The sequence below is a fragment of the Ruditapes philippinarum genome, unplaced genomic scaffold (assembly GCF_026571515.1).
Source record: "Ruditapes philippinarum isolate M1 unplaced genomic scaffold, ASM2657151v2 ctg4459_1_1_1_1, whole genome shotgun sequence".
NCBI classification, from domain to species: Eukaryota; Metazoa; Mollusca; class Bivalvia; order Venerida; family Veneridae; genus Ruditapes; species Ruditapes philippinarum.
In genome coordinates, this window is record NW_026866876.1 from 22,695 (window position 1) to 47,592 (window position 24,898).

A 24,898-nucleotide genomic window follows, 5' to 3' on the forward strand; every position below is an offset into this window, starting at 1 on the left:
AACCCGTACCCTGCAGAATTAGTTCAAACTACTAAATCTTATTTCTAGCTATCTGCAAGTTTGTTGATGTTTAAAATGAAAGTATATTAATTTCAGCAATCAACACAATACAGTTAAGTCTGGCGCCAAATTTGCCATTGATAAGTCACTGCTAGTAATTTAAGACTCAGCCTTATGTGCCACCTGGCACAAAGAGGATAGGTAGGTAGTAGGTAGTATTTTAAGGTTGATTTACTATATTCTTCTAATAACATTTTCATTATATTTGTGGAACATCACTATGTCAGTATCAATATTAGTGTGACATCAACATTTGCCTTATATATGTTTTAAACATGCCAAATCAGTATAAATGACTACATCATAATAGATAGCTTATATCAAAGAAGTCAATTCAATAATCATAAACTTTACTTGACATATCTAAATTCCCTTACAAGTGAAGAATACTATTTCTTTTACAATGACTAGAAAGCTTCAGAATATATCTTTCTTTCTTATCTAGTGTACATGCTCCATGGTAAAAAGCTATCTCTGTGTCTGGTAAAAGATGAAGATAGGAAAGAAATATGTGTAAATCATGCATCAATACCTTCTTCCTTCTGTTTGAAATACTGTTGTCTAGCATGATATTTCCTCCAGGTTTTCTGTATAACACGAGCATAACTATCAAACTTTCTCTCCCTCATCTCCTCCAGTAAAAATAGCTAAAATTGAAGAAAGTAGTGTATATATTCAATATAACGTAATACAATAAGTTTTTTCTACAGAAAATGATGAGTCGACCAATCACATTTTCCCAATATTTTGATAGTTTGAATTAAACTTTGTAAGGTTGTTGTTGTTTGTTTTTTTTCAAATTCTACTCTGTGTAAAAATTGCTTCAACAAAAGTCGATGATTTGCATTTTTATTAGATAAGTTTCATGATTTAAAGACTTTTATAAAATTACATGTATAAGTTGGAGCAGCATTGTGTATAGGAACATCATGAGAATCATGCACACCTCAGCAAACAATACAGGCAACTTTTCAAAGTCAAGCAAAATATGCTCAGAACAAACTTTCAAGTTTGAAAAACTTTTGTAAATGACAACTAGGCATTGCTTTGTGCTGTTTATCTTGCTCTACAACAAGTTGTTACACAGGAGGATTAATAAAATGCGTCAAAAAAAGGTCACAAAAAGGTGACACAAAAAAAACCCTCAATTTCTGAACTTTGGACTTTGACTTCTATGCAACCTTGACATTTGTACACCAAACATAGGTTTGGGAATGACACAATGTCTCGTGCGTGTTCAAATATGTGCTATTTTTTAAAACACCTCAAAGGAAAAGAAATACTAGACACCAAAAATAGACTCCAGTTTGATCTTTGTTCTCAATATTTGACAACCATGTTTTGACTTTAAGGATCTTGGTGTCTTCTTTACATCACTTGTGTATAATGACAAACTAGTAAAGTAAGAAATCAAGAGTGCTCAGGTAAGCCTAGAATGTATTAATATAATACTTAGATTACTTACAGATTCAGGGTTTTTTATAAAGACTTTAGATTTTCCTAATTGATATTGGTCTCTATCCATGTTGACAAAGTCCATTAAATGATGTACTCCTTGAGTGATCTGTCCCCTCCATTCAGGCCAAGTTTCTGGTGTCAGTATAGCATATCTGAAACAAAATAAATGTTACTTCTTTCAAACACAGACAAGTCCATCAAATAGTAACAAGTAACAAGCAAATATTTTCAGTAGTTGATGAAAGTTGTAAAAGACAATTGTTTCAATTATATTTCTCTACGATTATACAAAGTTTAAGAAAATTCCCTGCATGAGGTTAAATTTTCCTTCTTTGGCTTTGTTAAAAAGAATGCAGTACAGTAGGAAATGCCTTTAAATGTGTCTCTTCTTCTAAGATGTGGCTCTGGAAAGAAATTTTAGGTTTCAAACTGCAATCTAAATAACAAAGAGCCATAACTCAACAACACAACTCTAGATTTAAAGTTAAAACAACAAAGGACCATAAATCAATAATGCACAGTTGGATTTTGATAGAATTCATGCTAAATTTACTACAATCTAACTAACCAGTTTTACAACATGACTGTGGATAAAATTTTCCATAAAAATGCACCATTTTAAGTAACAAAGGGCCATAACTGAATACCTGATGGTAAGATTTTTGATGGCATATAATAAGTCTCATTTCCTTAGTCATATTTACATTCATGCCAAGTTTTAAATACAACCAACCAATGATAAGATATGAATCTGGATGGAAGAAAGGAAAGCCTATTCAGAATTTCCCTTCTGATTTATTGGTAGGGTGTAAAAACAACAATGTTACTACAGAGGTTCAAATAAGAAGATTAAAAACAAAAATACTTAAAGAAAATAAGTATATAATAACATGCAAGCATACCTTCTGAGAAACTTTGGAAATTCTCTTCTAAAGGCAAATCCAGCTCTTCTGACTCGAATGTTTTCTTTTAATCCTAAATACTCCACCTGATGCTTCACTCTGCAATGTTTAAGTTAAAAATTTGTAAAAAAGATATATGTGAATTATTCTGTGATATTAGCAGGAAAAACATAAATTGAAATGACTTTGTTGATCTGGCAGTTTATGTTTGGAATGCTATAATTACAATATTTTTGTAATATCAGACAAAAGTAAAATCTGCAAAAACTGAGGAAGATTTAAAGTTTCTGATAATATCAAGTAAAATACATTGTATTAAACCAAGTAGACCCTGATAGATCCTAGAACAAGTAACTTTAATTATAAATTAAAAGTAAATCTGGTTAAGTCACAAACAGATTCAAAGGGAAGATATTTTTTTCAGTTCAAATGGGAGATCATTTTTGAAACATAGGTGTTTCAACCTTAACATTTATGATGTAAGAGATGATAACAAACATGTATTTGAAGTTTGAAGTAAGTCTTTTAAATTATAAAAAGACATAGTAAAAAATTTTTTACTATATAAAAACTTAAATCAGAAATTTGGATGCAAACATCAAAGACTAAGTGAGTATGACAATATTCAATATACTTCTTATAGTACAGCTAAAAATAAAACCTTGAGGAGTAGCTAATAATAAATTAAAGACTATGGCCACAGTTTCTGTTACCAAATGTTAAATTTATACAATCACAAGTATTGCAATTGTGTAAGTTCTACAATAATAAAACAATGTCAAGGGTCACTTGTTCAATACGTGTATATATGTGTAAGTATAAAATATTTCAGGGTACAGTGGCAGTTAATGTGTGCTGAGAGTGAATTTCCTTGTTCACTTTCAAGTATTAAAATTAACATTAAATAAACAATTATTTTTTAATTATATAATATAATCAAGGACAACAAGAATGTTAAAACCTGCTATCTTCAAAATCCCTTGCCCTCTTTGTCTCATTTGGTTTGATACATCTGATATAGTGTGGTGTACATTTCATTAGTGTGTCAACTAATTTGTTCGCTTGAGTCTGAAATAAAAACAGACATTCATTTTAAGAAAATGATCACTCAAATACATATAAACATATACATGTAAGTGCCCTCCTGTAGTTGAATAGTTTAATCTATATAACATTTGTAGAGGACCACTAGGTGATGCTTCATGCCAAATGATTATGCTCACAACACTCGTTTGTGATGATTTTTAAAGCTTTCATTGTCTTAGTCTATTTTAGCTCCTGTGACCTACTTATTCATCAAACAGGAATCATTTAAATAATTTGTTGTAGAGGGTCATCAAGTTAAAATTCCTGTGAAATCTAGTACAATTTTAGTAAATTCTATCATGCAGTTAAGGAGATGTCATTAAAGAAAATTGTGGAAATGGATATCATGCTGCCACATCTTAACACTTAAGGAAAGCTAAAAATTTAAAATCAATTTCCTTATCATCTTATCATGTATAACATTTGTGACAAGTCTATTTAAAATCTCTTTCAAATTACAGAATTATTGTCCTCAAAAATCGTGAACAATATATGTCTTAAAACTTTAAGTGGTACTTTTGACACTTGAGCAACAAACATACTTGGACCTTGTCATTTATTATTTGGTTAACCATAAACCATATATACAGTTTGAAATTTATCAAATAACAAAAGACAAATACAGTATGACATATTTTATTGCATCATAAATCTGGAAACACACAACAAGCTTTTTGCAAAACTTGTTTCCATGACATGATGTTTTAACAGGCTAATACAGTCAAACCTCCGTTAATTCAAATTGCTTAGGACTGAAAATTTACTTCGAATAATCAATGAGTTTGAATAATCGAAATCAAAAAGTGTTGGACAACAACTATTCAACTTAAGCCAAACGCCAAATATAACAATAGTCCCATTAAAAACACACTTGTTTTCACTAATTAATCGAGAAAATAAATAAGCAACAAAGGATGAGTAAAAAATTAATTTTATTGATACTGAAGACATTCCACATTATGTAGCACATACAATAAAATTATCGCTTTCATCTTCAAGCAATAACAGTAACAACATTGGACACTGTGCAGCAGAATTTAAATCATAGACATAATGTACCATTTTGAAAAAGAAAAAGAATTTATACAAATATATGGTAGTTTTTGCTTATTTATTTCTTTCTTTACTTTCATCTTTTAATTATTAAATTATTAAATTGAATACTTTTAACCAGCCAATAATTAAAAGAGAAATCACTCTCATACAATTTATTTTCGGTTTATTTTATTTAAAGTTAATTTAAAAACACGCATAATTATCTCTATTGACAAAATACACCATGGCTGTTAGAAATTTTTCCAAGTTTTGACGGTCAAGGAGAGGATCATCATTTTGAAAAATAGGTGTGAAATTCTGTCATAATTGTATAATCCGGACCAAAATTTTACTTCGAAAAATAGGAGGTATTCGGATAATGAATTTCGAATAATCAATCAAATTTATATTGATTTAAATAGATTTAAAAACAGGACCGCCAATCTACTTCGGATAATGATGGGTATTCGAATAAAGGTTGTTAAATAACTGGGGTCGGACTGTACCTAAAACACTATTTAAGAACATCTTTAACCCTTAAACTAGAACCTAAAGTAATTGGCTATTGTAATCTGTTTACAGCCAGACCAGACTACACATCCATGTAGTATGACCAGACTTTTTACTGTTTCTCAATTACCAAACAGCCCTTCAATCTAAAATGGAATGTTCCAAATTCAAAACAGAACAAATCCAATACAATATTTCAGCTAGGAGAAGGCAAAAAATCAACTTACTTTTATCTTTGTTGAAACAGTGGTTGGTCGACTTCTTTGATTTTTATCTAACTTCTCTGGGAACAATGATACAACAAACTCACTGAAAAAAAAACAGTTTGGTAAACAAAAAACTCAAAATATCCAGTAACTGACTTCAATTATTCCTCTGTTCATAAACTCTGAAAATTAGCGTCATGACCTTTTGTACTGGTAATTATATCAATAAATGGGGTGTCCATGACCAAATGGTTAAAATCATTGACTTCAAACCACTTAAAATTAACCTTTACAGCTGTGGGTTCGAGTCCCACCAGGGACTTTGTATTCTTTCATGTGAAAAAACTATCCAGCTAGCTTATGGAATGTCAATGGTTCTACTCCTGTGCCCATTTATCCCTGAAATAATGTACAAAGAGACACCTGACATCTTCCTGAACCAGGTAAAGCTGGGAGGTCATCATATGATCTATGTGACTGCTATTTGTAGAAGATACACAGGTAAAAATGCATCATATGTTTACATACAGTTAGAAACTATATGTTGTCTCCAAGAAAAACACATCATATGTTTTACATATGTTGCAGACACATGTTTTTCATATGTTTTACATGTGGTTACACATGAATAAAATCAGTTTTACAGAAAACATGGTGTGCCAAACATCCATCCCAATTTCGTTAAACATGTAGTGCATTTTTAATTGTAATAATTAGGTCATGTAGTTTCAGAGAAGTAAATTTTAAAGCTGCACTCCTCCAGATAAGTAAAGAACTTCTTCAAAAGTTAAAATACAGTTAACTTCTTGAATTACAACTAGTTACTGTGTTTTTATTCACCATAATAATGATAATTGTTTAAACCAGAAAAGATTTTTTTCAAATCTTATACAAGATGTCCCTTATTATAAAAACTGTCATTTTATCATTAGCTCAAACCTTAAATATAATTATATAGTTTATTGACAGCCACAAATATATAATTATAGCACAGATATTATATGACAGAGTTAACTTACTTTTCACTAGACTGCATTAGCTGTACAAGGTCAGGAAACAGAACATCTCTGTTTCTTTCACAAAACCCTTCAGCATTATACTCCACCTGCAAGACAAATCACAAGCCGTACATCAAAACAACTTGATTCTATACCTCCTTATGTAAACATTAATCTATATAAATAATTATTCAATAAATATCAATGTCTGACAGGAAGATTTTTAAACATTTCATTGAGAAACATATAAAGTTATGTAGGACCAGCTCCTGTCAATATCTGTTTAGTTTAATAATCAAGTATCCCATGATAAGGGAAATATTGCTGAATGAATTTTAGGCAACAAAACTTGATGGACATAAATTTATTACAGTTAGTCCATATCGTAACTTGTCTGAAACAGACCAAAGATTTATGAATATTCCTACAAATGTTAAAATACTAGATATCAGATCAATTAATGTTGGTACAACATTTTAACCTTAAACTGTGACCCTGACCTTAAAGAAGGTATCCTGATATGTAATGTTGTCTCGATGAGATATACATTTCACCTAATTATTATGTGTATTATTACAGAAGTTCTTATTCACTGTGACCTTGACCTTAAAGAAGATATCCTGATATGTAATGTCAGTTTGACATGTTGTCTCGATGAGATACACATTTCACCTAATTATTATGTGTATTATTACAGAAGTTCTTATTCACTGTGACCTTGACCTAAACTGTCAGTATGTTAGTACTGCATGTCCTCTCAATGAGATAAGTAATTAACTATCATAACATCTTCAGATGGTTCAAGAGTTAAAGTGCAGACTAAAATCACTTACAAGATGCAGTCACATGAGGAAGTCTTTATAATAAACAACAAGTCCACACATTTATTCAAAGTGAAAATCTAAATCAACATATGAATGTATATTAAGCATCAACATACCTTTCCAGCATAATGATGTGTAATAAATCCAATACTGGTTCCATTGTAATGTTCATGACTTCCAACAGCAGCATTGAGTTTCTAAAATACATGTAGATTATATAACATATGTGTAACCAGTTAGTGATATACAAGTAGATTATACAATGCATGTGTAACCAATTAGTGAATTACATGTAGATTATACAACACATGTGTAGCCAGTAAGTGAAATACATGTAGATTATATAACATATGTGTAACCAGTTAGTGAAATACATGTAGATTATATAACATATGTGTAACCAGTTAGTGAAATACATGTACATTATATAACATATGTGTAACCAGTTAGTGAAATACATGTAGATTATATAACATATGTGTAACCAGTTAGTGAAATACATGTAGATTATATTACATATGTTTAAACAGTAAGTGAAATACATGTAGATTATACAATGCATGTGTAACCAGTTAGTGAATTACAGGTAGATTATACAACACATATGTAGCCAGTTAGTGAAAAACATGTTGATTATATAACATATGTGTAACCAGTTAGTGAAATACATGTAGATTATATAATATATGTGTAACCAGTTAGTGACATACATGTAGATTATATAAAATATGTGTAACAAGTTAGTGACTTACATGTAGATTATATTACATATGTGTAACCAGATTATATTACATATGTGAAATCATTTAGTGACATACATGTAGATTATACTACATACATGTAAACAGTTAGTGACATAAATGTAGATTATATTACATATGTGTAACCATTTAGTGACATATATGTAGATTATATTACATATGTGTAACCAGTTAGTGACATACATGTAGATTATATTACATATGTTTAACCAATTAGTGACATACATGTAGATTATATTACATATGTGTAACCATTTAGTGACATACATGTAGATTGTATTACATATATGTAACCAGTTTGTGACATAAATGTAGATTATATTACATATGTGTAACCATTTAGTGACATACATGTAGATTATATTACATATGTGTAACCATTTAGTGACATACATGTAGATTATTTTACATATGTGTAACCAGTTAATGACATACATGTAGATTATATTACATATGTGTAATCATTTAGAGACATACATGTAGATTATATTACATATATGTAACCAGTTAGTGACATACATGTAGATTATATTACATATGTTTAACCAGTTAGTTTTCATTAGTACATAAAGGGAGATTTTTGGATTTTTTTCTTCTTTTGCACCAACACCATATAGGTCATATGGCAAGTTTCCAGCTTTATTTCAGGCACAAACTGGCATCTGAGTAAAACCACCAACATTTTGTAAGATAGTTGAATAGCTTTTTCACATGCAATAATTTGAAGATGTCAGTGCAGATCGAACATACAGAGGTGAGAGGCAAGTGGTTTGAAGTCAACAACCTTAACCACACAGCCATGGAAGCCCCTACATATAAGGAGGTAATTTTAAAATTTTAAAAAAGATGGAGATATGGTTCTTTTGCAGTGCACTTCCTCTTAATGCTTTAAGTTTCACTGGATTCTTATACTTTCAGATATGTTCAGGGCTAGAAAAATACAGACCATGAGGCCTGAGACACATCTTAATATGGTGAATATTTGTGCAAACATATTTCTAAACCCTATGTTGAATGAAAAGGTTGTGTAGTGGACCTGAACAGAATATGTTAAGCTTTTACCTCTCAGTGTGACTTTCACCTGGGTGATAGGGGGTCTTGGTGTTGTCTATGACCCACCTTATTATTGTGAGCATTTGTGCCAATTTTTTTTTTCAAGATTCCTTTATAGATGATAAAGTTAAGGACTGGACACAAAATATTCCATCCATTTGAAAAAGTTGACCTTTGATCTTCAAGTGTGACTCTAAACTTGAAGATATGAGTCTGGTTGATGTGCATGACATGCCTTCTTTTTATTGTGAACATTTATGTTATTTCTAAACCCCTTGATAAATGAAAACAAAAAACACACACACAATACACAGTATCAATAATAAGAAAAATGAGAGAATTAGTAGAAGAGGAGTTACCTGTAACAAGGTCATATCAGCACCCTCTGAGACAGCATGTAATGTAGCACAAACATCATCTAGTACACACATTATTCCTGGTGGACTCTTCATCTCTATCAAATCACACACAATCTTGTTGTTAAAGTAATCTATTGGTGTCCATTTTATACCTTCTTGTACATACTCTTCCTGTCATACAAATACATAACATCTCCTCATATATACCAGTGTTTCTGTGTTATTGTAAAACAATACTGGTCATTTGCCAGTCAACTTCTCAATAGATGATTTGAGTTAACAATGAAAATAACTGGGCTGTCCGAGGGGTATGATGTATATTTATATTATAACTTTTGTGGGGACAAGTAATCAGGCAATACTACATGGCAAATACATAAGCTGAATGTAGTTTCACAGTTTTTCTATATTCATAGTCAACTTAAACTAAGAGCAATTTAATAGCTGGGCACAGGGCTGTAATTGATATAAATTTTTTACTGATATATCTAAAGCCAAATATAGACAATAGATATATCTGATTTAATAACTAGCATAGTGGAAACCATTTCAAAACATATTATAACTGTAATCATTGTGCCATGCATGCTAGTTTTAGTCATCACAAATACAACATGCTAAAATAATGTATGTTTTCTTGCTATTTTTTCTATCTGACTTTTGAATATAAAAACCCAGAAATTCTAAGAGAAGTAACTTCTCCCTTCTGACAAAGGCAGGTAGAAATAAATTTTAATTGCACTGATACTTTAAATGGTAAATCTATTTTGAATTGAATGTTGAATATCAATGATTTATAAACATTGCAATTATAAATATTGCAATGTAGCCCAACATTTAAAGACTTCACCTGCTCTGCTTTGAGAGTTAATTCTATGAAGATTTGTTGTAGTTTTTCATTGACATAGTTTATACAGAATTGTTCAAAGCCATTCTTCTGGAAGATCTCAAATCCATAAATATCTAGAATACCAATGTTGATCTCTTCTTGATCCTTTCTCATAGCTCTATTTACAGACTGAAAAACAACAATAATTTTGTTTACCACTGGCCTGATAAATTTGTATAATGACCATGTCTGCTTTGCATTTTTAAAAAATATAGCTACTGTTAAAAAAGAATATACAGCAGAACATCTGTAAGTCGAAGTTGAAGGGACTTGCATAAAAAACTTTGACACATTGGCACTTTGACTCATGAATAATGACAAAATTTCGAGCTATCAACCTTTACCAGTGAGTTACAATGATAAAAGAAAAGGACAATAACTAAACCAGCTTAAAGTAAATATATCATGTGTGACTAACATATGACACCAGGTCTTGAAGATCTCAAATGAATTAAATCGTACTGTTTACATTCAAATACAACTAAGGCAAGTACAATAATAACAATTAAAGCATGTTTTCACTCATAGGAACGCTTACAAAGGCTGCTAGAATAGACGGCTGTTTAATTAACACATTTTATTACTTATTTCCACACAAAGAAACACTTACAAAGGCTGCTAGAACACACAGCCATGTAATTAACACATTTTATTACCTATTTTCACACAAAGGAACACTTACCAAGGCTGCTAGAACACATGGCTGTTTAATTAACACATTTTATTGACTATTTTCACACATGAGAACGCTTACAAAGGCTGCTAGAACACACAGCTGTGTAAGTTACACATTTAATTACCTATTTTCACTCATAGGAATGCTTACAAAGGCTGCTAGAACACACTGCTGTGTAAGTTACACATTTAATTACCTATTTTCCCTCATGGGAAAGCTAACAAAGGCTGCTAGAACACATGGCTGTTTAATTAACACTGATGCGAGTTAATCAGTAATCATCACCGCTGCTACAAAAAGTGTGTAAATATCTCAAGATTGAAGGTGTTAAATTAATCAATAAACTTCGACTAATTTATGGTAAAATATTCTTGAATTATTCTTTACGGACCAAGTAAAAACTACAACACATCAAAAATTTTGGCACATAAAAATTTGACTCATATAAAGGTTTTAATAAAGATATATATAGAACAAAAAATCAAGACTTTTATTTTACTTTGACACATCAAGAAAATCAACAAATCGAAGTTTGACACATAGAAGTTCTACTGTAGTTAACAAAATGCTTAAATTAAGCAGATTGTAGTATATAGTCTAGTCAGACAATATAAAATTGCAGGCGGCCCTAGCTTTTTAAAAGTGTGCAGTGAAGTTGACAAATATAAATTTGCATACACAAGTGTGCCATTCAGTCAGATTATACCGAGTTGCAGGCTGACCTGGCTCTTAACATCAATTAGATTAATTATTTATCTTGTTTTTAAACCTTATTTTTTTACATATTATAATAAACCATGCCATATCGTGAATACAGTATTGTTACATGCTTTGACTTTTTTTATGCATGGTCTGAAAATGGCCACCATCAATCATCAAAATGTCAACAACAAGACTAACATGAATAACACAAGGCATTAATTTTACACCGTATACACCAGTATTCAGACACTATGAGAGTGTATTCAATTTGGCAATTATGCATCTCCGAGCGTAGATGTTGAGTAATTGGAAATGACCATCTTTGATATAAAAATTCACCAGATGCATAATTTTTTCAGAAAACACTCAGCAGGATGCGCTTATAAGACGCAAGCAGGTAGGTCACTGTCCCCTCAGGAAAGGCAAAATTTTGACCCAAGTGTTTAATTCAAACAATCTTGATACAGGTCCACCAAACAACATTTCATGTCAAATATCTAAGCTGTAGCTTTCTCTAATTCAGAAAACATTTGTAAGTTTTAGTTTCTGTTTTTACTATGTGTACATAATGAAAATCAATGCCCCCGTGCAGGGCCAATTTAACACCAGGGGCAAAATTTGAACAACTTTGGTAGAGGACCTATAGATGATATCATATAGCAAACATCAAAGCTCTAAGCCTTGTACCTTCAGACAAGAGGATTTTTAATTTTTTACTGTATGTACATAGTGAAAACAGAGACATAGATCTATGTCTTTGGTGAAAATCAATGACCCCGGGGTTGGGCCAATTTTGACCCCAGGGCTATAATTTGAACAATCTTGGTAGAGGTTCACTACGCAAAGTCTCATGCCAAATATCTAACCTCTGGCCTTTGTCAATTCAGAGAAGAAGATTTTTCAGTTTTTACTATATACATATAAGGAAAACTATCACCTCGCAGGGCAATTTTAACACTAGGGGCATAATTTAAACAACTTTGATAGAGGACCCATAGATGATATTATATACCAGATATCAAAGCTTTAAGCCTTGTTCCTTCAGACAAGAAGATTTAAAAAAATTTTACCCCAGGGCTATAATTTGAACAATCTTGGTAGAGGTTCACTACACAATGTTTCATGCAAAATATCTAACCTCTAGCATTTGTCAATTTCAAGAAGATGATTTTTTTAAGTTTTTACTATATACATATAAGGAAACCTATGACCCCGGGGTGGGGCTAATTTTGACCCCAGGGCTATAATTTGAACAATCTTGGTAGAGGTCTACCAGACAATGCCTTATGCAAAATATCTATGCTCTAGGTCTTGTGGGTATTTACAAGAAGATTTTTAAAATTTATTCTTATGATTCCTTTTGGTTGCCATGGCAACCAGATTTCTGCATAGAATGAAATTCTTTGAACAACTTTGGAAGCCCTTCACCCAAGGATCAATCCTGACAAGTTTGGTTGAAATTGGACAAGTGGTTTTTCACAAGAAGATTTTTTAAGTTCACTATATAATCTATATAACACACATACAAACAAACACACACACACACAGGTGAATTTGCTATATGCCACCGCATCGCAGATGCTGCGTCGGCATAAAAACAAAATTGATGAACACAGAAATGATAATAAGGTATCATACCTCAACAAGATAGTCAAACATTTTTGAATACAATGCCTTGGCTAGTGCATCTCGTGTAAACTCTGCCTGTTCTACATTCAATGTCACCTCTATACTCTCAGATTTACCTCCCCATTTACTGTCCATTTTACGACTTGTCAACTTGACTTGTAACATATCTTGTTGTATCCCAAACAAGTATGCAGGAAAGTCAAGGACTGAAATATATCAATAAATGCGTCTATATAATACCTATAAATCATACATGTGAACTTTTTTTTGATGATCAAGCTGGAGTTTTTTTGTTGAAAAAAGAGGGAGATTTAGAATTTGCAATATACAAAGAAGAAAGTTCTGACATCAAAGAGGGAGATTTCTTTAATTTGTGAAAATACCCCTTATTTTAAGAAAAATCTTTCAAAATATGGCTGCTGAAAGTGGGAGTTTCCCACTAAAAGTGGGAAAGTTCACATGTATGCTATAAATATCTTTTACTTCATTTTAAGAAATATTTTATTGATATATATAATATTTTTACATAACACAAAAATTTCATTTTCCACCTGTCTATATGCAAACATTTTGGTTCAAAAAAAATATTGATAACGAGACCCAAAATAAAGACATCAAAATTATAATTATTTATATTTGTCGTAAATTTAAGGTATGTATACAGAACGGTCATAACTCCCTTCATGTTTACTTTTGGTACTTTTGGTTTATTGACATTGTATTATCTTCACATTTTTTATGGTCCCTGTGACTATTTTCATTTTTGAAAGAATATATTTTCAAACATTGTATGGGAACTAATCTTAAGACAAAATTAATACAGTTGGAGAAGTGTTCTGTTTCTTTAACATGTATGTCTTTTGCCAAAGACTTCAATTTCATCTATCTTTACTTCACAGAAAATTTTCCTGCCAAGTTACAGCAACATCCAGCCAAATTTAGAATGATTTATATGTAGTTCTTATTACAATAATGTTAACACTTTTGAGCTCACAATCAATATCAACTTATTTGTTTGGCTGAAAATTACACATGTTTTATGTAACAATGGAATTGTCAATATCCTGTGTTACAGTGTATATGGAGGAATATCCCAAAAGTGCATTGTCTCTGGAACAAGAAAGCACCAGGGCAGTACTTCCCCAAATTTAGTAACAGATTATATAAATAAATGACATAAACTTACAGCCAGCATCAGCTATTGCAGCATAGTTTCCATTTTCAACAAACTGTAAATTTCCCAAGTGTAAAATACCTGCCACCAATGACATGATATCTTCTCGTGTTTGGTCATCTATACCCACCACCTGCATAGCATGCTGAAAGAAGACAAGAAGTCAGCTTTAACCCATTACTTCATGAGCATTTTGTGAAAAATGGCTGTTTTCATTGAAAAGTCTCCCGTTACAAGTTCAAATTGCTATAATACTATAAAAACTGCTTCAACACTAATCAAACTTGGCACAAATGTTGACTGGACCATTGCACTTGCAACAACATGCTCAGGCTTAAATTTTCTGTTACCATGGCAACGAGGGGACATCTCAAAATTGCCAAAAATCACTATTTTGCGTTGATTTTTTCCATCAAAATTGATTTCAAAGTGCTGCACTTTCTCAATGGATTGAGATAGAGTCAAATGCTTTTCAGCGTTGGTAACACGTTACCTTATGATCAATCTGGGGTCATTTACAGCCTCTCACAAGTCCAAAATTTTTCTTGGCGATGAGGGGGACTCCGCCCCCCTTCAAACCCCCAAAACAGAAGGGGCCCCATCCCCCTTCTGGCAACCCCTGATGTATCTTTTGGTTGGGGGGCCGCGCGAAAAAGAGGTCACTTTTTTTAACAACATTTCTCAAACAAAAACAAGTGTTTGGGGCCTAAATAAGGCATTTTTTCATCATTTGAGACAACAAAAAGGGGGGGGGGTGAAAAAGGCGTTAAAAGGCGTGTATATGAAGTAATGGGTTAACTGAAAATGATAAAAATACTTGAAATTACCCTAAATCGCTTTTTTTCATGTTTAAACATGGCCTGTCATATAAATTTGAAGAAACATTGTTGTTTTGTAGATTTTTTTATTTTTTTTCATTAACCCATTACTTCATGAGCATTTTGTGAAAAATGGCTGTTTTCATTGAAAAGTCTCCCGTTACAAGTTCAAATTGCTATAATACTATAAAAACTGCTTCAACACTAATCAAACTTGGCACAAATGTTGACTGGACCATTGCACTTGCAACAACATGCTCAGGCTTAAATTTTCTGTTACCATGGCAACGAGGGGACATCTCAAAATTGCCAAAAATCACTATTTTGCGTTGATTTTTTCCATCAAAATTGATTTCAAAGTGCTGCACTTTCTCAATGGATTGAGATAGAGTCAAATGCTTTTCAGCGTTGGTTACACGTTACCTTATGATCAATCTGGGGTCATTTACAGCCTCTCACAAGTCCAAAATTTTTCTTGGCGATGAGGGGACTCCGCCCACCTTCAAACCCCCCAAACAGAAGGGGGCACATCCCCCTTCTGGCAACCCCCTGATGTATCTTTTGGTGGGGGCCGCGCCGAAAAAGAGGTCACTTTTTTTAACAACATTTCTCAAACAAAAACAAGTGTTTGGGGCCTAAATAAGGCATTTTTTCATCATTTGAGACAACAAAAAGGGGGGGGGTGAAAAAGGCGTTAAAAGGCGTGTATATGAAGTAATGGGTTAACTGAAAATGATAAAAATACTTGAAATTACCCTAAATCGCTTTTTTTCATGTTTAAACATGGCCTGTCATATAAATTGAAGAAACATTGTTGTTTTGTAGATTTTTTTATTTTTTTCATTAACCCATTACTTCATGAGCATTTTGTGAAAAATGGCTGTTTTCATTGAAAAGTCTCCCGTTACAAGTTCAAATTGCTATAATACTATAAAAACTGCTTCAACACTAATCAAACTTGGCACATATGTTGACTGGACCATTGCACTTGCAACAACATGCTCAGGCTTAAATTTTCTGTTACCATGGCAACGAGGGGACATCTCAAAATTGCCAAAAATCACTATTTTGCGTTGATTTTTTCCATCAAAATTGATTTCAAAGTGCTGCACTTTCTCAATGGATTGAGATAGAGTCAAATGCTTTTCAGCGTTGGTTACACGTTACCTTATGATCAATCTGGGGTCATTTACAGCCTCTCACAAGTCCAAAATTTTTCTTGGCGATGAGGGGGACTCCGCCCACCTTCAAACCCCCCAAACAGAAGGGGGCACATCCCCCTTCTGGCAACCCCCTGATGTATCTTTTGGTTGGGGGCCGCGCCGAAAAAGAGGTCACTTTTTTTAACAACATTTCTCAAACAAAAACAAGTGTTTGGGGCCTAAATAAGGCATTTTTTCATCATTTGAGACAACAAAAAGGGGGGGGGGGGTGAAAAAGGCGTTAAAAGGCGTGTATATGAAGTAATGGGTTAACTGAAAATGATAAAAATACTTGAAATTACCCTAAATCGCTTTTTTTCATGTTTAAACATGGCCTGTCATATAAATTGAAGAAACATTGTTGTTTTGTAGATTTTTTTATTTTTTTCATTAACCCATTACTTCATGAGCATTTTGTGAAAAATGGCTGTTTTCATTGAAAAGTCTCCCGTTACAAGTTCAAATTGCTATAATACTATAAAAACTGCTTCAACACTAATCAAACTTGGCACAAATGTTGACTGGACCATTGCACTTGCAACAACATGCTCAGGCTTAAATTTTCTGTTACCATGGCAACGAGGGGACATCTCAAAATTGCCAAAAATCACTATTTTGCGTTGATTTTTTCCATCAAAATTGATTTCAAAGTGCTGCACTTTCTCAATGGATTGAGATAGAGTCAAATGCTTTTCAGCGTTGGTAACACGTTACCTTATGATCAATCTGGGGTCATTTACAGCCTCTCACAAGTCCAAAATTTTTCTTGGCGATGAGGGGGACTCCGCCCCCCTTCAAACCCCCAAAACAGAAGGGGCCCCATCCCCCTTCTGGCAACCCCCTGATGTATCTTTTGGTTGGGGGGCCGCGCGAAAAAGAGGTCACTTTTTTTAACAACATTTCTCAAACAAAAACAAGTGTTTGGGGCCTAAATAAGGCATTTTTTCATCATTTGAGACAACAAAAAGGGGGGGGGTGAAAAAGGCGTTAAAAGGCGTGTATATGAAGTAATGGGTTAAAGGCACTGATCCATCAGAGCAAAATACTTAACAAGGTCACTTTTCTACTGATAAATCATGTTTTATGCTTATCTACATTAATGCCATCATTTTTGTCATTATTCTAATTTGGTATAAATTTGAAATGTTCACAAACTTAGACATATAATTTTTCTGCAAGTTTTTGATTAGACAAGGAATTTATCAAGTGTGACAGTGACATTGACCTTTAACCTCAATATCAACAAAGGTCACCAACTGGCCATGGGTAATGTCCCTACAAAGTTTAACAACCTTACTAGGCTTATTGCTCATGAATAATTAAGTAATTTGCAATAATCAATACATACTTTTGTAATATAATAAAACCCTTGATATCAGTAGAACTATCCAACTTTTCTAAAAAGACAAACAATGGATCTGGACAAAATGGACTTTATTATAATTATTATAAACACAGGCTATAAAACAACTTTTGAAGATTCAAGTTTCAAGAACCTCTGATGCACCATTTAAAGTATAGGTCAGAACCTAAGCAAAAGAAATTGACCTTTCATAAAAATGCTGTATAGCTTCCTCATTGTAAATTTTCAAGATTACCCACAGAAATCAAAACCAAAGTCGTAAGGCATGCAATTTAACTATGTAGATATTTGTAGATAATTCTCTGTTTTCTTGTTCTTTTTAATAAATTGGCAAATAGCCATAAACTTACCATAGTATCTCTAAATTCTTTGACATCATCTATTCCATCAACACTAAATGCACCACTCTGGTTCAAATAACAGTAATAATCGGGGTTGGCGATACCCATTTGTTCTGAAATATATATACAACAAGTGTACAAAACTCAGCCTTATGGCTCCTATCTCTTTCTATCTTTTTCATTTTATGTTTTAAATATAATTATGTAAAAGTAAAAAATATGAAAATTACTAAAGGAAATGTTATAACAAACAAGTTAATTTGTTGAGTTGATATTCTCCAGTGCATATTACAAAGTCATTGGGTATAATTCACATTTTACTTAGACCTTAAGATACAAGAGAAAATCACATTGTTTAGCTATGACAAAAATCCTACAAAATTGTGCTTGTCAAGCAATTTAACTTTTACTAGTGGATGATTTTTCCAGAACAGGTGCTATAATTATGAAACTGATGATAAAGAACATATCATAAGATAATCCCTCAAAACAAATAATGGACAGTGAGGCTGAAGTCAGGTTGAGTAGGAGAGCTCTCTATAGTCTATAAATGTAAAGTCTTAGTACAGTATAATTACCTTTCTGTGTTTTATCTGTACCAGCACACAGCTGATAAAATATGTGGAAATTTCTTTCATCTAGATTCTGGCTGACTACTCTTGACTGAAAACATTGCAAAAATTAAACTTTTTACACTGATGTGTAGCACAAAAACTCACCATCCAAAATGTAATGGAGATAAACAGCATTTAAATAAATGAGGAGGACTTTACAGGTTGGTAATTTTACAGGTTGGTAATTTTACAGGTTGGTAATTTTACAGGTTCCCAATGCTTACTTTAGACCAGTGCTGGACAAGATAATAACTTTTATACAAAACAAAGTCAATAGTCACATTCAATGTCATCTATGGTAATGGTGATTTTGAAGTTAAAAGTTTCTACTTTTGATCTATGAGTCAAACATCACATACAAACAGTACCTGAGGCAAAAATTTAAACAAGCACATATTTTAAAAAAAGCTTTGAGTAATCTGCCATTAAAATTGACCTAAAAGATCTAAAACCTCACTTTCAGAGGCAGATAACTCTAAATGTAGGATGGTTACCCCCAAGTTTTTATTATTTTATTTTATTTTTTTATTTAACTTTTGATGGGTCTGGTAAGAAATGCTATAAACCAATCATCTTTACTCTGGGCCTGGCAGTTTCTGAAAACTTGTTTTTTAACAATTATTTTCCTTTACAAGTCTGTGTAACAAAACTGAACCAAAAGTTAAACCATTTTTGACCATGGAACATGATTTATATAATTTTAATTAAAAAAGATTTTCATATAATACACTATTCTACTTTTTAGCTTCTGTGACTAAAATATGAAACAGAACCATCTGAACAACTTTGGTAGAGCTTTATGCAAAGAAAAAGATCAAGTTACATAATAGACATCATTTGTAACAATGGTAAACAATAGGCAAACAATGACAGCTCACTGACCACAATGTGTTCAGGTAAACTAACAAGTCACTCAATGACAACTTTTCTATAACTATAATGATTATTATAGTATGTATGTAGTTGATCTTAATGAGGGTCCATTACGGCATAAAATGCAGCTTTCACTGTCGAGTACCGACCCTATATTTTTTTTGGCAACCACAATTTCTTCAAAACTTCTGCCAGTGCCCTGTGTTTCTCAAAAACATATTAGCACTGAGGGGAAGAGAAAGTTGTAGTTATAAGATCTTTTGATAGCTTTTATAGAACTGTAAAATTAATGACATATCTTACTGATCAATAAAATCACTTAATGTCTGACTAGTTCTATAGCTATTACTGTGTAACAGAACTTACCTTCTCAAGAAGAAAGTTTGATATTTTCCCGCCATCTGGTTCACCACCGCGACTAAACTGAATCTCTACATATTTTCCCTGTAATATTAATACAATCTGTAAAGCGTAAGTACATAAGTAAAATCAGGTGTGATTAAATTCAAGTGACCCTTTTCTTTATTGAAATAATTTGAATGGTAAAGAAATATTTCAATAAATGTGACTGATTTTATGATTATAGAAAGATTCTTATAATGTAATTCAGAGTATTTTTAGTTTCCTATTGTTAGTTTCCTATTGCATTTGCAATACACTCTAATAAAAAAAACTTTCCACTTCTAAGACCAAGATAGCTATTAATTATGCTAACCATTAAAATATTACATGACAGACTTATCTATATATATGTATGTGTCATATACAATTAGATAGTTTAACAGCAATACATTTTGATAACAATATTTTTGGCATAACTATACTTACAAATCTACTTGAATTGTTGTTTCTCACAGTTTTAGCATTACCAAATGCTTCCAAAAGAGGGTTAGACTCTAGTATAATATCTTTTACTCTCTGAAAAAATAAAGTCATCAAAATATAAATGACATTGTAAGACAAGAGATGGTACAAAGTTAGTTAAGTAAGTTTTAAAGTTTTAAACTAAACATGACAGCTGAGTTTGAACAAGCTAATTGGTTGAGATGATATCCCTTGGCTTATAATATAAATCACTTTATTGAAGTTGATAAGTATATTATTATACTTAGCTTTACAAAATATCTTTTTTTAAATTTTGAAATTAAAAACAGTGCAGTCTGAAGGACGGCTTTATATCCCCTGCCAGTGCTGCCACATTAGCTTTTTAACCTTTACCTTGAAGTATGAATATGACCTTGAATGCAGCAATCTGGTTTTTGAGCTTTGCATATTGGTGATCATTTTGGCCAAAGTTTTTTTTTCTTTAAAAATTGTTATGATACAGAAGTGAAATGTGGACTATCAATATTTGACCTGTAAACCTAAGGATCATTTTTGTAGACTTGTGGGTTAGATAAATATGTACTAGACAAGAGGGCAATTACGGGATATTCCACTAACGGTAAGTTTCCCAATCTCTGCTTACCTGTACAGTTGCTCCTCCACCGGAAACCTTTGATATGTAACTCATGATGAACTTGGCAGCCACTGTTTTCCCAGCTCCTGACTCTCCACTATATATATATCAATATATATCATTTATATCATTATAAATTCAACAATTTTACATAAAGTAAGTGGTTACTGGTATATGTATATACTATAGCTACTTAACAATACTTAAAAAGAGTTAACAATAGCCCTTAATTGCACGTTTGTGACATTTATATAATTATTTTCTCAATATTAGAAATCTTCCTCAAAAGAATCATTCCAGAATAAAGACATTTAATTTCTGAATATTCTCAAAGAATATACATCTTTCATTAAAGGGACTCCACTGAAGCATTTTGATATGACAGGACTTTACATATTATTCAGAGATTTGTGTACCATTAGATGAAGGTCTGGACAATTAACTTGTATACAAATGTTCACATCATTCCCTCACCCTGTTCTTCCAGAATAATCATTGTTATTGTGCAAACTGACCAAAATATGACATGCACTTCAATGCTTTTCACTCAAATCGGGTTACCAGTTGCACAAAATATCAATATCCAATTAAATTCCGAGTATATTTTTTTATAATTATCCTTTCAACCGCAGGATTTTTACATTTGAATGTTTCGCCTAACCTACATAAAAATTTCAAATCTTATGTTGTTTTTTTTTTCAGTGACGCTCCTTTAAGTCCAGATTTTCTTATTTTCTTAGAACTTAATAATAATAATAATAATAATAATAATATTGAATAATTTCTTGTCATACTAACTTATCTAAAATAGTTTTATGTTTATCATAGAGCATAATGGATTGTTTTGGGTGAATATGACATGACTTATTGAGAAGTGAGTAAATTACAATATTTGTTACAAGTATTCATATTTTCTCACTATCATGTGAGGTATTTCATATTCTATTATTTTCTTTATATTTTTCCTACTACAATTTAATTGAAGAGATGAAAACAAGTGCACATAAAGGAAATGATGTCAGAATGATGTTCAACAGCTGCACATACAGACTTATTTAAGTTTGTCGTCATCATTGTGGTATACCTTTCTACAATTTTAGTGAAGTAAAGATATTTTACTAGAAAAAAAATGCAAAAGTACAAATATTTATGATTTTTATACTGTGCATATATTATGAAATATTATGTAAAGGGCATCAAATGATATTGCTGTATATAGACTAAAAAGATCAGGGCGCACAATCACCACAGTTAGTTTGTGACACACATTTCACAGTTACACCATGCCAAGTTAAAAATGTTGGTCTGAAGAGAAACCTACCTGATAATAACATGAAACCTACCTGATAATAACACTAAACTCACCTGATAATAACACTAAACTCACCTGATAATAACACTAAACTCACCTGATAATAACACTAAACTCACCTGATAATAACACATTGGTTTTCCATGTCAATCATCATGTTTCTATACATGTTGTCAGTTAAAGCATACACATGTGGTGGATTCTCATACTGGGCCTGAAATAAAACAAAAGGGTCATTATGGCAAAAGATCATTCACTAAAGATTATTAGAAAAGGTCAATCATTTTTCTATGCAGAATATGGTCAATGGGTTCAATGTCAATAAAGAGAAGCAAACAAACCAAATTTTAAGATTAAACTTAAAATGTTGAACACACTTGATGTTAATCTTGATCATCATATAACAATATCATATATTAAATTGTACTAAACATTTTGGTCAGAGGAGTTTTAATTTTTATCAGTTCAAAAGATACAGAGCTGAAATTCATACAAAATGACTTAGTGTGACCTTGACCTGAGGAAACTCAAACCTGTGCTTTGCACGTCGTCCCATTATGGGTAACATTTCTGCCAAGTAGATTCAATTTCCTTCCACTGGAGACCAGACATAATATTGCTAACAGACTAATAGACAGACAACAAGGTGCATAACAATTTATGACGAAATTTTTTCAGGGGTATAAAAAGAACTTCATGACACAATTCTTAGCCTTACAGTTACATGTAGTTAGAAAGTTATTCATTTGGATTTGCCACCATAGAAAAGATAAATCAAGAAAAGATAACTTACAGCTCCCTGATACTGGTCAATTTCTTTCTCTGTGTAGATATTCAAAGCCTTGAATGGATTCAGAGATACCAAAACAGGTCCTATATATGTCTGAGAACAAATGTTAAGGCTTTTTTTTTAATGTCGTCATGTTCAATAATTTCAAGAACAATTGGATGTTCATTAATAACTATTACAGTGATTTGGTTCCATAGAAATATTGAAAACAACAAATGCCAATGCAACAGTTAATGTTAAAATGTGTAGAAATTTGTGCAGGAGGTATGGGGGCTGTTTAAGGCCCCCCGCCCACCTGCAGGTCCAGCGCGGACCTCTGCTGAGGGTCCAGGACCAGCCAGCAAGTCCCTTAAAACTCTGACAGTTTCACTTCTTTGAAAGAGTTCTTGACATAAAAATCTTCTCAATTTATATCAAAATTACGAGAACTTCCAGCTAGTATAGTTTGCAAATATTCATAAATACTAGCCATTACTTCTACACATTTACAATATAATAACTTCATACTATTCAGAAACTGTTTTTTTTTCATATGACAATTATAAGATTTTAACAAACAATTAAGTGATAAGTACATTGTATGCATTTCTGGTGTCTGATTAAGAAAACACATGCTATATTTGCTAAATGATGTAAACAATGCACTGTATTTTTGATGTTTATGATAATATCAAGCAAGGTTAGGATTATTAAGAACTTTAAGCAAGTCATGCATACAACAGTACATGTATGTCTCATAATGGTGAACATCTGTTTCAATTACTCACAGTAGAGCAACAACCTCTTTCCAACAACAATGTCAATTTTTCTTAAAGATAGATTTTACAATATATTTAACCTCAAAGGGTTCTACTATAATAACTCCATATAGCTGTACGAGATGCTTAAGACAAAATCTACAAATAAAATAATCCCTTGTGTCACTGTGACCTTAACCATGCATATATTGACCTTAAGTGTGTGTATCTTGGTGAACATTTGTGATAGATCTCTCAATCTGTGATGACTAAATGATCCTTAAATACATTTTCATATTTATGGTATGACCTTTGAATCTTAAGTGTAACCTTGACCTTGGCCATTTGGATCTGAAATTTAGGTCTGACACTCCCAAGCATTTGTGTCAAATTGTATTAAAATTTCTCAGTATGAAAAGAACTTATGCTATTGACAAGCATTTTCCTCTGACCTTTCAGGGTTACCTTGACCTTTGACCTAAAGACCTGTGAAATAATGTGACAATACATCTCATAATAATGAACATTTCAACCAAGTAATGCTAAAATCCATTAATGTAGAAGATATGCTACTAGAAAAATCTGGAATCTCTAATCACCTTGACCTTGCATATATAGACCTGAATAAGGTGTGTTACACTCTCATGATGGTGACCTTTGTGGAAGAACCCCTCAATTCATGATGACCCAATGGTCCATTCATAATATTATCTCTTCTTTTACTAAAGCATGTGATATTTAACATGTAACACCAAGATTTACAATGGTGAACAAATTTATGTGCCAAGTTATATTAAAATCCCTCAATCCATGTAAAACTTTGCATCAGACAAGCTCTAAGTGCAACACTGACCTTTGACCTAATTAATGTTTGTGACACTACATCTCATGATAATAATAATAAGTAACACTATAATTCCTCCATGCATATAATTGCTAACAACATCACTAGATGTTAACTGGCTACCATGACCATTCCTATAATAGACCATTTTTTCAAAGAAGTGTATTGTACTTTGTTAGCCCAGGGATGTGACTTAGAAGACTAGAAACAATGTCTGTAAATG

General features: G+C 32.1%; 1 protein-coding gene across 3 annotated transcripts in view; it reads right to left on the minus strand.

The window, feature by feature from the left end:
* Positions 1 to 24,898, minus strand: part of LOC132734100 (unconventional myosin-Ie-like) — a 52,573-nt gene that overhangs the window by 18,050 nt on the left and 9,625 nt on the right. For all 3 annotated transcript variants that reach the window (XM_060720819.1, XM_060720817.1, XM_060720818.1), the window contains exons 3-20: positions 23,098 to 23,187; positions 22,424 to 22,518; positions 21,002 to 21,089; positions 20,362 to 20,451; positions 19,900 to 19,977; positions 18,625 to 18,709; positions 18,056 to 18,159; positions 14,335 to 14,467; positions 13,158 to 13,354; positions 10,103 to 10,270; positions 9,253 to 9,423; positions 7,196 to 7,276; positions 6,277 to 6,362; positions 5,279 to 5,360; positions 3,382 to 3,488; positions 2,421 to 2,519; positions 1,526 to 1,670; positions 593 to 707 (exon numbers count right to left, since the gene is read on the minus strand). In XM_060720819.1, coding sequence (XP_060576802.1) covers positions 593 to 707; positions 1,526 to 1,670; positions 2,421 to 2,519; positions 3,382 to 3,488; positions 5,279 to 5,360; positions 6,277 to 6,362; positions 7,196 to 7,276; positions 9,253 to 9,423; positions 10,103 to 10,270; positions 13,158 to 13,354; positions 14,335 to 14,467; positions 18,056 to 18,159; positions 18,625 to 18,709; positions 19,900 to 19,977; positions 20,362 to 20,451; positions 21,002 to 21,089; positions 22,424 to 22,518; positions 23,098 to 23,187 — 2,014 coding nt within the window. The remainder of the gene's footprint in view (positions 1 to 592; positions 708 to 1,525; positions 1,671 to 2,420; positions 2,520 to 3,381; positions 3,489 to 5,278; positions 5,361 to 6,276; positions 6,363 to 7,195; positions 7,277 to 9,252; positions 9,424 to 10,102; positions 10,271 to 13,157; positions 13,355 to 14,334; positions 14,468 to 18,055; positions 18,160 to 18,624; positions 18,710 to 19,899; positions 19,978 to 20,361; positions 20,452 to 21,001; positions 21,090 to 22,423; positions 22,519 to 23,097; positions 23,188 to 24,898) is intronic.